Source organism: Pecten maximus, chromosome 16, assembly GCF_902652985.1.
Source record: "Pecten maximus chromosome 16, xPecMax1.1, whole genome shotgun sequence".
NCBI lineage: Eukaryota > Metazoa > Mollusca > Bivalvia > Pectinida > Pectinidae > Pecten > Pecten maximus.
The window spans coordinates 4598037-4612211 of record NC_047030.1 but is presented as its reverse complement, the minus strand read 5'-3'; the positions used below and the strand labels follow the sequence as shown (position 1 = coordinate 4612211).

General features: G+C 34.0%; 2 protein-coding genes and 1 long non-coding RNA gene across 4 annotated transcripts in view; 2 read left to right on the top strand and 1 right to left on the bottom strand.

The window, feature by feature from the left end:
- The window catches only part of LOC117345024, a 28477-nt gene extending 19239 nt beyond the window's left edge, over positions 1-9238 (top strand). Inside the window, exons 21-29 of the mRNA XM_033907951.1 lie at positions 247-372; positions 769-855; positions 1559-1720; positions 2408-2530; positions 3252-3338; positions 5749-5889; positions 7539-7658; positions 8024-8113; positions 8959-9238. Coding sequence (XP_033763842.1) covers positions 247-372; positions 769-855; positions 1559-1720; positions 2408-2530; positions 3252-3338; positions 5749-5889; positions 7539-7658; positions 8024-8113; positions 8959-8979 — 957 coding nt within the window. The 3' untranslated portion in view covers positions 8980-9238. The remainder of the gene's footprint in view (positions 1-246; positions 373-768; positions 856-1558; positions 1721-2407; positions 2531-3251; positions 3339-5748; positions 5890-7538; positions 7659-8023; positions 8114-8958) is intronic.
- LOC117345026 (O-acyltransferase like protein-like) overlaps positions 9237-14175 on the bottom strand; it is a 31335-nt gene continuing 26396 nt past the window's right edge. Inside the window, exons 12-15 of one of the 2 annotated variants that reach the window (XM_033907952.1) lie at positions 13145-13274; positions 10910-11102; positions 9873-10015; positions 9237-9612 (exon numbers count right to left, since the gene is read on the bottom strand). In XM_033907952.1, the coding sequence (XP_033763843.1) occupies positions 9508-9612; positions 9873-10015; positions 10910-11102; positions 13145-13274 (571 nt within the window). In that variant the 3' untranslated portion in view covers positions 9237-9507. The remainder of the gene's footprint in view (positions 9613-9872; positions 10016-10909; positions 11103-13144; positions 13275-14175) is intronic. The other variant, XR_004536323.1, reaches the window with a different exon arrangement.
- LOC117345027 lies at positions 12252-14036 on the top strand. Its single transcript, XR_004536324.1, has 2 exons — positions 12252-13040; positions 13178-14036. It is a non-coding gene; the product is annotated as an uncharacterized LOC117345027 (long non-coding RNA).

Genomic DNA, 14175 nt, shown 5'->3' with positions numbered 1-14175 from the left:
GTTGACATAGGAAACAATTAACAGAAATTAAAATTAGCGTAATTATGATTTGGTGGAATTCTTCAAGCGTGAAAATGGCTAAAATGGCATTGCGTCTAGAAAATTGAACGTTTAAAGGAAATGGTATGACACACATATATACATTGTACATATATGTTACATTATTTATCTTAAATGATATGGTTGTGTGATGTGACCAACATGCTAACAACACTTCATAAGACCACACACATTTTCTATTTCTAGATTGTAGACGGTAGTGTATATCGACTGGCATTTACACTGTCCAACTCGGTGTGTCCAAATACAGAAAAGTATAGCAATGCCACGTCCCAGGAGTGTCCACCCAAGAGTGGGGAACAAGGACTTCCGGTAACTGTTTGCTTTGTTGATTAGAACTTCATCCAGTAAATGGTAAACTGCATTGCTACAATGTCGCTCGGCGGTCTAGCAAAGGAAACATTTTAATGTTCTGCTCTTTAGCTAAAATATTTGAAATACTCGAACTTTATCCTATTTGAGCACCTAGAGCACATAACGGAATGTTCTATACAGAAAAAATAATAATGACTTATTCACTTTAGACATTGTTGGCGCGAAAATATAATAATCAATATGCGTTTTTATATTTGCTATATTTCTTCATTATTGTAAGTTTTCGCAAAAGAAAACAAAAAGACGTAGTTTTGTTAGTTTAATCGTGATCCATTCTGTAATAATTTATCAGGATATAATATCTGCTGGTACTCAGTTCAAAATGTTTTATAGATCCAGAGGTGTGACTCAAAGGTACTATATCGTTATTGGCTAGGCAATCTCACAGACATCATGGAACACGAATGTGAGCCACTGCCGGTAAGTACAGTGTTTGTACATACAATCTGATTTTAAACGTTCTTCTTGGGAAAGACTCTCTTCATGTTTGTCATTCTTTTAAACATTCTGATACTTTTGTTTGCGTCAGGGGAAATACTGTTTTATTGAAAAGCTAAATTGCTAATACTTCCAGGATAGTTTATATTTCGTGATTATTACAGAATGAATGAAACGTGTACTGAAAGAGACAGCGATAATAACAATATATATATAATATGTAAATGAAAGAAGTTTCTAAACAATTTAAATTTCTTTAAGCTTAATGAAACATTGTTTTTAAATTGTATTATAGTTAGAAGTAATTTATATGTATCAATATATATATATCACCGTATTGGTTTCCTGACTGTTACAAACACACATTCATCTTTTTGGTTTTGACTTGTTGTCTATAAGTGATACAGTACTTAACTTCTTCTTGAAACAGTAAATAAATGTAGAGTTCTTAAACCCGTCGACCTTTTTCTAAAAGATATAGCTGTCTAAGGACACTTTTGTAATGTTAAGCAATATATATATAATACATTATATTTAAATTTTTGTCTGTTTCTTGTTGCTTAAAAAAAAAAACGTTTTTGTCCACAATTTTAAATTTTGGGTTGTTTAATACAGTTTTATCGTGATGGCAGATCGTCAATAATACATAATACTATTATTAATAGCATTTATATCATTTGTGTAGCCACCCCCACCTCCACGTGGGGGCGATATACCTTACAATAAAGACGACCCTCACGTGATCACGGTCACAGAGTCAGCCGTCGACACTATCAATGAGGCCCGAGGTTATTCCGATAAACTTCCACGGAAATCACTGGTAGAAATATTAAACGGAACATACCAGGTAATTATGCATTTTTACCACAGTTGAATATCTAAAAGCTAGTGTGTGTGCTACGTTATTCAGAATGGATACAATTTGTTGCCAACTTTTTCATCTAAATTCGCCGGTGCCTACTTACAACCTAAATTATATGGGTGCTGTAATTCGTTAAGATTGTACAACTCATTATTGCATGATTGTGCATTTTAAATGGTAAAATAGTATGCTGTTTGTCGTCATGTATCATACACAGAAATATATGTTCTAACCATGCCCCTCTGAATTTAAATGAATAATTAGTGATAGAATTGCATACCCACCGTATATACTTATGCACGATAATTTCATATTTTAGAAAAGATTTTCATTTTAATCTTTTATTTATAGGTATCAGTGGAAAGTCTCGTTAACCAAAATGTCGTGTTAGGTATCAAGAATTATGAATAAAAGTAAATCTTGATATATAAAAAATACATTAATGACAATTTTAAGATGATGAGCCATAAGTAGATTTTCGCAACATGTTTCGGGGCACCTATATTTACTGCCAACGCCATTGTCGTTACTTTGTATCAGTGTATACAAACTATTAATACAGGATTGAAAAACGTAGCTTTACTCTTAGCTTAATCTCATATACATAGTTCTTAACAACAAAACACTGTGTATCACTTTGGGTGTTAAAATGTGACGCATTTGGTGTTTTAGATGGTAGACGGAGAGCTTTATCATTTGAAATTTTCCATTGGGATATCTGTATGTAATAACAGCAAGGAAAATGCTAACAAAACTTCAAAAGATTGTCCCTTAATACCTCACTCCAGACTCAGGGTAAGTTTGTTATTACTAATGAAAGGATATTACAGGTGAAACATAAAATTATTTGTTTCACATAGAAGAGTGTAGTACATTGTATTGTATTGTTTCGTTACGTGAACAGCAAACAAAATATTTTGGGTCAGTATATTTCGGACTTTAAATATTTACATATTTTATATTATTTTGATATGCGTAGTTTAAGCGTGCTTTAATTGGTTTTAATTTCTTATGTTTCTTACAACAAATAGTAGTTCTAGTTCCGGAGTTACCATATGTTAAATAATGAATATCATTCTTTGCACTTAACCAAAATTAACATGGATCATTACATAATTGCATAATTTGTAATTTGCATAATAAAATCAGAGATCTTATCTTTTGTCTACCCTCTCAAACAACAATTTTTGCCCTCCTAATGTTTCCCGTAACACTGCTTCACATTTGGCCATTTGGTTGAGTCTAAGGCCTCATGGGTTAAAAACCAAACCGTACACAATGCATCGAGGGTTACATTAAAACAGTTGTTAAGAAAGACGAAACAGACGTACGTCCTCTCTGCGAGAATGAATTGGTATGGTTCCTGGCGGGTAAACTAGAACAGTTGTTGGCTTTTATTTACAGCGAAACGCAAGTGCTATATCTGATGTGATAATGTAACGGCAATTTTTTATTTAAAATTGTAAATATTTCTTACAATTTCCAATTTCATTTCTGTTTATATTACATTTTATAGCCCACTGCATGCGCTGCACAGGTTATATACAAACCTTGGGAATCTTTTATACAAGTTGTTAACTGGACATGCGATAAATCCATAAATGTAAGTAGATCTTAGATTCAAATCAGGTATATATTAAATTTCTGCAATTTCCTTGTTTAGACCAAGATATGCTAGAGTAAACTACTCTTCGCTCTTAACCTATGTGATATTGAATACGAAGGCTGTATTTTTGCTCTCTGTATTTATATACGAGGAGATTAGTTATAGCGTGAACAGTGTACCTTTGTTAATGTATGAACTATTTACTATATCCTTGTTTTTTATGCACATCTATCAAGAAGTAGATGAAATTGAATTGGCCACCCACCAGGATGACGTTTAAATTCATTACTGAAAAAGCCACCTAGTGGCTACTAACATGAAATGATTTTATGATTGCAAAGTAGTTGCACCCATACAATAACGGCAACTGCAATTGATCTCAAAATATAAGAAGCTATGCTAGCCTTAGTGAGGTTGACATAGAAACCGCTACAAATGCTTTCATGGTGTAACAAATTTAATCGATCATTTTCACGATTTGTAAGAGACCATTTATTGGCCAAGACGCATTGTTGAAATGTTTTGGGATTGTTTACCTGTGAGAAGTGACATGTTATGAGTCATATACATGTAGATAAAGTCTATGACGATGACCTATGACCTATGGTCTGGCGATGGCTTTCAAATGATAAAATTCCCAAAATAGTTTCATACGGAAACATCGCGACACCGGCACGTTAGTTATCACGAACCGCATCGGTTATACAAATCGTCTCATGACGTGAATATTTATTATTTTCAAACCGTTTAGCAAATAAATAAACATATTGAAGTCAAAATAGTGGTTTGTATCAGTAAATGATGTGCTAGTTTGGCACTATTGCAATGAACGGATAACAATAAAATGAAGTTCTTAAAGTGTTGGGATGATATTTAATTCATTTCTATACGAAAGACATTTTGATGAATTTCCTGATGTTAAAAATATGCAATAATAAAACAACTTGGTTTGTTTAACTCACATTCTTTTCTATATATATATCGGACATAATGCAGTTTTATTCATGTAAATTTCCCGGTGGTTTATATATATATTTGCGTTAACAAGTAATATATTAAATATTATATCGTCATTTAACGATGGATGGCTAAACATATAATCAAAACTAACAGATTCATGTGTACACGTATGGATGCTTTAATGAATTCAATATGTCACGTGGATTTCACCTAACGTCCTTCGTAGATTATTTGTGTTGTTGCTACTCAGAACGATAAGATATTTCACCAGACTTCTGACGTCACCTACTGGTCTATATATATATCAGATGGTATTGAAGTATTTGCATGATTCGCAACTAAGTGTCTATCGGAAGTGCTATATACTTTAACAGAGATATGAATTTTATTGTAATTTTATCCATGTTACTCCCAACCATCTGGGCGGTTCCACATCCTCGAGAGAAAGAGGTAAACTCTTTTTTTTATTATAGACAGAGCAATTTGCTAAAATGCAGGATATTCTGAGTTAAGCTTTAGCATTTGTACTGAGGAACACTTTCATAGTTTGGAGTTGGTATTGTATTTGTGGCATCCGATTACGGCATTAGTTAAGCTTTTTATATTCACCGACTATTTGCTTCATCCCAATGTAATACTGAGTTGTCCACGAAAGTGATTCCAGTTTCCCACCACTTACGTAGTTTATGTTCTGTTACAAGCTCTTTTGTTTATGCCGAGAGGGTTATTTTTCGGGGTGGGGGGGGGGGGGGGGGGGGGGGGGCGTTTAGGACTTTCTCTTTCATCAGTTCGTTTAGTAGTAGCCATTTTCATGAATCTTTTGTTTATTTCTTATTAACTTCCAACCAAGTGTTTCTTTACAGATATCACTCAGCCTAAGGATGCATAAGTGTTTTCTTTGCAATTCATCAAGTGTTTTTTTTTTTGTCGGAAACTTTCTTTATTACGAAAATCTACCAAGTTATACGTATATTTGACTTAAACTGAAAGCAAAACAATTAGATGTCATCTTTTTTGCCATTGTTTGATTTCCCGTTACACTGTATTACAGTAGTTACATTGGTATCAAGGATCCATACCTATGTAAAGTCTGAAAACCATTCAATAAATTTCCATCCGATCGTCAAGAAATCTTGACTTCACCTCAATTTTTCAATTATTACGGTGAACAGACAGATAACATTGGTGTATCAAAATGGTTTTATAGCAAACTTCAGTGTAATAGTCAATGTATGTCAACGTGCAACAAGCATTGTGTTAACGGCCCTTAGTACTCACAGGTCGCTAAACACAAGTCATGCATCAAATTCGATATCTTATTTCTCGTCCGATAATTTTAAATACAGACACATATGAGGAAAAAGATAACATAAAACCATTAACTTCTTGATTTCACTTTTAACCATTCTCGTAATTTATATATATATGTATGTCTCCATTTATGTAGATACGAAAAGACCTCACCGCTCAGTCAACATACGTGAAAATGTCTGGAGATTTCGCAGCAAACGAAATCAACAAGAAAAACGGATTTTCTTGCTGCACATATAAATATGTGGTTGCCGACATACTCAATCCTACTTCAACGGTTTGTAGAATCAATCCTACTTTAATGGTTTGTAGAATCAATTCTACTTCAACGGTTTGTAGAATTAATTCTATTTTAATGGTTTGTAGAATCAATTCTACTTCAACGGTTTGTAGAATTAATTCTATTTTAATGGTTTGTAGAATCAATTCTACTTCAACGGTTTGAAGAATTAATCCTACTTTAATGGTTTGTAGAATCAATTTCACTTTATCGGCTTGTAGAATCAATCCTAAATAAATAATATGTAGAATAAATCCCACTTCAATGATTAGAAGAATCAATCCTGCGTCCATGGTCTGTAGAAACAATCCTGATTAAATATAAATGGTTTGTAGAACCGATCCTACTTTAATGGTTTGCAGCTTTGTGTAACCCCTATTTAGAAGCGGTAGAATAGCAAGTAAAGAAAATATTATTAGTTTTACGTTAATATAAAAACGAAAATTGGCACTGTCGACAATACAGGAACAGCGACATGCAATCGAAACCGTTATTCGAACTCAAAGGCAAGAAATTGCTGGGAAAATAGAGACAGTGGAAATTTGAAATTGTGTAGAAGTTCACATTGAATTATCACCAAAATGATCATATGTTTAGTTTGGTTTGGTTTATTTTGTTTAACGTCCTATTAACAGGTAGCCCTCATGAATAAAATATATCATATAACAGTTTACCGTTTTGATACCGTTAACTTGCGATATATTTTGTGATATGACAGTATAACGTTTTGATACTGTTAACTCGCGATAGATTATGGGATATGATAACAGTATAAAGTTTTGATACTGTTAACTCGCGATAGATTATGTGATATGATAACAGTATAAGGTTTTGATACTGTTAACTCACGATAGATTATGGGATATGATAACAGCATAACGTTTTGATACCGTTAACTCGCGATAGATTATGTGATATGATAACAGTATAAAGTTTTGATACTGTTAACTCACGATAGATTATGGGATATGATAACACCATAACGTTTTGATACTGTTTACTCGCGATAGATAATGTGATATGATAACAGGATAAGGTTTTGATACTGTTAACTAGCGATAGATTATGGGATATGATAACAGTATAAGGTTTTGATACTGTTGACTCACGATAGATAATGTGATATGATAACACCATAACGTTTTGATACTGTTAACTCACGATAGATTATGTGATATGATAACAGCATAACGTTTTGATACCGTTAACTCGCGATAGATTTTGTGATATGATAACAGTATAAGGTTTTGATACCGTTAACTCGCGATAGATTATGTGATATGATAACAGTATAAGGTTTTGATACCGTTAACTCGCGATAGATTATGTGATATGATAACAGTATAAGGTTTTGATACCGTTAACTCGCGATAGATTATGTGATATGATAACACCATAACGTTTTGATACTGTTAACTCACGATAGATTATGCAATATGATAACAGTATAAAGTTTTGATACTGTTAACACGCGATAGATTATATGTTATCATAACAGCAATACGTTTGTTTACCTTTAACTCGTGATATGAAAATTCTGAAGATATCTCACATTACTTTTATCTCATCTCATTACTCCCGTCATGTATTCCCATCTGATTATTTTCGTCTAATTTTTCAAATCCAAAACTCTGTTTTGTGTTCAGCTGACTGGAAAGGTCGAATCCATGCATATGACACTGAGTTTGGGGAGATCGTTTTGCACCAACAATGAGCTGAATAAAGACCGAACAACGGACAGCTGCCCGTTACAACCAGGTCTTCCAGTAAGTCACATGACAGATGATATATATACTGCTATCCGGAAAACAATCAATAACATATATGAAACTTAAGTATGTAAGAAAACCAAACGATACCATCACATTCATATCGAATGGGACTATTTTGAATCTTAACGAACATTGCTTTTCGTAAAAGTGTTTGAATATTACAACTTTTACATCTACCATCAGCATGTGAGAATGTCCACGTGCATATGTGTTTATTTTTCGAGGAAACACAATTCCTGGGTAGGAACTTGTTGTTTAATATAATTGCACTTTGATTTAATACCATATTCTTCGTTGTTAAATTGAAAAAAAAGTTTGTATATTTGTTGTTTGATTTAAGATAAATTTATATTTCCCAGATAACAGCATGTGACGTCACAGTGTTGATACACAATGGACAAGACCTCTCAATGGGCACATACAGCTGTCGCGGTGGCGATATGGCAACGGTAGGTTCTCATAAAAGTTCGAAATCAATCATTCTTGTTATAAAATAGAATATGTCGATTTATCTCAATAACTGTCTCATTTTACATAATGACAGGTCAGAACACTAAGTTAACAACAATAAATGTCTCTATTCAGAAAGGTTGTGGTTTATGCTGTAATAAACAATAGCACCATAGAACAAAATCTCCGGACCTCCAGACACCTGTCCCTCATAATATATGTTTATTTTTTTGCATTTGATTACATTGACAACTTCATTGATACACACGACGGATCTTAAACTGTCAAGAGGAACTGGAGATATAAATGAACAGAAAGCGTGTTATATCATTACGCAAATAAGTAAAACAAAAAGTAATATACACAAGATATATTAATAAATCTCAATATACCCAGTATCAGAACTTATAAGTTTTTACTAACTTTCATTTCGTGTTAACGTAGTATATGTATTTGTAATTGTTTCAATATGACACGTCCAGGACGAGGTAAAATGTCGTTGAAAGAAACGAAATATATAAAACTAGCAATCAGAACACGTCAGTTCTTTTTTAATTGGAACTTCTGGAGACTATAGGACATTAGTGAAGACAATTTTGCACTCAGTGATGCTACTTGTACAGTACAATTTTTCTCGAGTTTTTAGGGTAAAGTCAGTAAAGTGGTATTTTTAGCATATACAATTAAAAAGGTTATTTAAAACAAAATAATTATGATGACATAGTAGAACATATATTCGATATAGCTATTGTATATTGTAGATAAGACACTACAATCAGAATGTAGAATTAGAATGTAGAAATGAATAAATAAGCACTTATGTTTGTTATTGTTGTTTTTGTAGGCTTCTCCGATGATTGGTTGACGGTTCTGGTTGATTTGAATTTTTAAATGTATCTTTGTTGCCATATCAAATGATATGTCGGCAAAATTTAAGAGATCATTATAAACTAATCCATGATCCTCGAGACAAACAACCAACACAAAATGAAATAGATACATAAAAACACATTAGTTTGATTAATACAATTACGTCCATGACATGAACATGAAACAATATTCGCTACATGTATGTTGAGCAAACATATGTTAATATCATGGAATAAACACAATGAAAAAAGCAATTTGACTATTTTTATTTGTACCTCTAGTAAATACACACGATAGTGATCTGAAGGAGTGATAATGTAAAGCATATCGGAATAATGCTGCACTTTCTTCTGTCAAATTTTAATTTGATACCATCAATCAGTATGTCCATGTAGATAATTTCATAACATATACGAGTCTCGTATTTCAGAAAAAAACAGACGTAATTAAATTAACTGTTTGTTTTTTGTATTTCTTTTAATTGCATATGAATGCATATTGATGCAGTTGAGGACATTTCTGATCACACTAATAATTTTTCAAGTGTTATAAAGGGAGATTCAAGTGCCAAAGACAGTACGAACGCAGCCATGAAGGATACAGTGATGTGGCCGAGATTGAGATAGATCTGCAAAGAAATAATCACATACGGTTATCAACAGAATCAATCCCTTTCCCATCCTTCTCAAACTTCAACCTTTGTTTTATGTGAAGTTTTTTTTTAATTATCCCACCAATATTTAGACTAATAGCAAAATTATCATATCAGGTCGGGCTATAAACCATGATATGATATTGCACATTAATATTTGGGCTTTTACTTGCAACTTATCCAGGATATTTATATACTTATCATAGCGTTTTGTCACCGATTAATGATTGACGTACCATACTATAGTCAGACAAATAGTGAGTTGCGAATCTGGATGATCCCTGTATTATCATCACGACTGGATGGATCAAATAGGCGGCGAAAGTCAGTCGCGATAAAGGCACAAGACCTCTCCATGACAACAAGGAGTCGACGGGACCTATGAAAATGAAAGAGAAATTCACTAGTTTAGCATATTTGACCGCACATTTAAAAATAAATCAAAAAAACATTTAAACTTTTGATTGTGAAACATAGTCTAACGGTTGATAAGGATAGCTATATAAATAGTTATCTAACACAACTAATTAAGTTGTTGCTAGCGACGTTTCGATAACATAGCTGTTATCGAAACGTTACCAGCAATAATGTTATTGGCTGTATTAGATAACCTTGTATTTGAATTGTATCATGTTACCGAGGCAAAACATTTGATGGATAACAAGAGATACGGTTATACAGGAAATATATATTTTCCTAACATCCATATATTTCGTCTTGTGACAAATACTATAATTGTTTACATGTTCTTTAAATTAGATTTGTTTTCACATGATATCTTTATAAAGAGTCATAAACGTTTTATTTTTAAGAGTTTCTGCTTTTTATCACATGTATATTGCATGCTTTGGAAGATGTTTGTGTCAATATAAGGTCAAATGTCAACCTCAGTGATACTGGCAATTGAATTCTTGATGATTACAACGGTCCCTTGTTGACCTGCCAGTGTTCCAGTTATTGATAAGAATACAACTTATTATATTACATTTATCTGGTAAAAAAACTTGATGGTTTGGGAGAATCGGGAGAGGAAATTGCAACGATCAGAACAGAACTCGAACAAAGGACGAGTGAACTCGAAACGGATGCTCTAACTTTATTTTGAATAGCTGTTTTATCATTGTTTAGACAGTTATTTCCCTGTACAGATAATTCTATCCGTGACATTTCCTCTGATGAAACCTCACTATTATTGTTGTGATATGTAAACAAATGCGGATTCCTAAATATTTCATTTACTATTGAGATATAACCAATTTTGTATTTCAGTCACCTCCCATGTAGTTGTGACAGGCGAAAACAACCCAGCAAACACACATAGCCCATACAGGTCTGTCAAAAGCCTCGTATATTGCGTACTGAAGTTTGCTCCAAGGTTCCCCTCCTTCCCTATTGAAGGAGTATAGAGAGTACTTCAGTGTCAGAGCGACTGCCGTAGCAATAGTCCATCCCGCAAAGCCTATAAGCTGTAAAGTGTAAATACATTAACATACATGATAGACATTTTTATCTCTGGTTCATTTGAAAGCACTGAACAAAAAGAAAAAAGAAGGTTCTTTCTTTACAAACAAAAACAAGCTTGGTGTCTTCGGCAGTATGCTTCAGTGAGATAGCACTTTAAATCGGCGAAAGTTCCGGCCTATCACAAGGAGACTTCACACGAACATACCGCAGCCTCCCAAAACACACATACGCACTCACCACACTCATACATGTCGCACGCACGGGAGGCCGTCCTTAAATGACCTTAGATGTTAATAGGACGTTAAACAAAATAAACCAAACGAAACCAAATTAAAAAAGTAATGCAAATGACCTTTTGTTTCTTTTAGGTTGGGTTCTATCGAAGTGTACATATTTGGAATTAAATTTTACTTGTTTTCTTTTTGTGCCTCTTTTGATTTTTCCCGTAATTCATACGATATAATTATCCATAGTTAAAATTTGCATTTCAAACTTTTTTTCTGGAGTTTATAGACAAACGTATTTCGTTTGTTTGGTCCATTTTGAATCGCAAAATGTTTTAAATTAATACATGAACAGACATTTAATTGTTGAAGATATCTTATAGTTTCATTAGTATGCAAAACAAGCATTTCTCAATTTTACCGGAATATTTCACTTTTTTTCCGACGGGCTTGTACGGGTGACACACACTATATTAGTACCTGTCTACACCTGTCTACATGTCCCTGCAGGTAGGGCGTAAGAATTGTACCTGCTGCCCCCTATTGCATGATCGTAAGAGGCGACTAAACTTGGGATCTTATATTTTCTCTTCTTCCTTGATAACTTTCTTCTTCCTAATGTCTCCCTTGACAATGCCTCACTTTTGGCCTTTAGTTGAGCGTTCGCCGCTTTTTTTGGCGTTTTGGTTTTGGGTTCTGTCCCCTAGCTGAGACATACCAGAAATGGTAGTTGCTACTCCTGCTTAGCGCTCAGCATATTTGGAGTGGGACGACTGGTTGGCCCGTTGTCAGTATAATTTGACCGGGTGGGGTGTGCTGCTGGGTGTCTTCGGCAGTGAGATAGCACTTTAAATCGGCAAAAGTTCCGGCCTTTCACAAGGAGACTTAACATGAACATACCGCAGCCTCCCAAAACACACATACGCATTCACCACATTCATACCTGTCGGGGGGGTCGTCCTTAAATGACCTTAGATGTTAATAGGACGTTGAACAAAATAAACCAAACCAAACACCTGTCTACAAACTGACAGTTTGCTACAGTGGAGCAACAATTAATAAGAGTGCACCATACAGGTGTTTGGTCCTTCGAGGACGTATTACCGTGTGTGATATAGTAATGTAATAAGTAAAATTGATGAATATATTATCTGCCTGACCCTTGGGTGTAACCCATGTGTTTACCTGGCCAAAGCGTATCGATTAACTTATGTAATTACCGGTCCTTTGGATCCCTGTGACCCTTGTGTTACCTAGCAAACGTATATTGATTGATTTGCTTATGTAGTTATCTATTTACCTTCCTATGAACCTTCAATCCGTTGGCCATCTATTTCGTATAAGACCATGTAATAGTTAAAGGTCAGGAGTTGTAAACAACTGGCCTATTCGTGTACATATAAGGAACACCTTATACCTGTTAACGGCGTCAGACTACCTTTGGGAGTCAGAGGAGTAAGATCTATTCTCTGTCCCGGGCTTTCGCCCGGGACAAGGCTGCATGACTATTACAAATGTATTTACAGATGTATGATGTACTATACACTTAATAAAGTATCAACCACAGAAGAAGAAAACTCGATTTTATTATACGTGGTCCTAAAATATTGATGATATGAGGCGACCAATAACTCCAAACAATTCAACAGAAAAACAAATATTTAGATGGTGAGGTACAAAAGACCAATGCTTTATTTGGGACCTAACCTAACAGAGGTAAGTTGGATCTTTACTATACCATGGTATCAATAATTACCGAAGGCGAGAGTAGTAATTTGACGCTCTATTTGGATTAATTCAAACAAATTAGCTGCTATTACCTTATTGAATGGTTTCCTTGGTTGTTTTTGCAGGAAAACTCCGAAAAGTATCCCTACCATGTATGCACCAACCCGACACCATGGAGCAATGTAGATATCCCGCCAGTAGTTAGAATCAGAATCAAAATTCCTAAAGCAATGTCAAATAATACCAAACTGAAAACAGATTTACATAAAAATTGCGGTATCTATACTGTAACTAACACTCATAGCCATAGACATATGTTTTCATTAATGTGGTTTGATATGAACATATATTGTACTGGTATCCCTTAACTAGTAGCTGTGTACACTATCAAAGAGACAGAATACACTCCGATGATGCTATGAGACATTTCATCATTATCTGATGCATGGGAAAAAAGGGACCATCTAAACCAAAGTGGTTTTTTTTAATTATATTTTATAACCACGTGATTATTAATTATACATTAGTGTTTAACATTACCATAGCACTACATATATTGACAATGTTGCCTTTAATTAATTTGCATTTCAAGAGCATACATGTATAAAGTCACTATATACGGAAACGTTTTAAGGACTTAAAATGGTGTCTGAACAAAGACTTTGACTTTTAATGCGTATTAAGCCGAAGTCAACATATAGGATTGCGAGTCTAGTGTTAACAAGGACACGTGTGGAATATTGTTTTCGAAGCTCTTTTTTCTACGTTTTTCAGATTATAACAAACTTAGATTTTGTTATGATCAAACGAGTTTCACTATTACATACATTAATTATCTATTGTTTCCGTTAAGAAAGGGTTCCGTCCTCGCGTTCCTTAACATCGGTTTTGCCGATATACTCGCATGTGCAGCATTCCGGTTAATTGCAATATAAGATAGGCAAACGACGTACATAACTCATTGTTGTGCTTGTAAAACATTGTTGTGAAAAATTTCAATATTCCTAGTAAAGGCAACACTTACTTTTATGAAATGTTTGTGAAACATACCGTCTGATCATATTATGAATTTACATATTAGAACTGTATTAACAGAATGTATGTGTTGTTATCTACTAGCTGT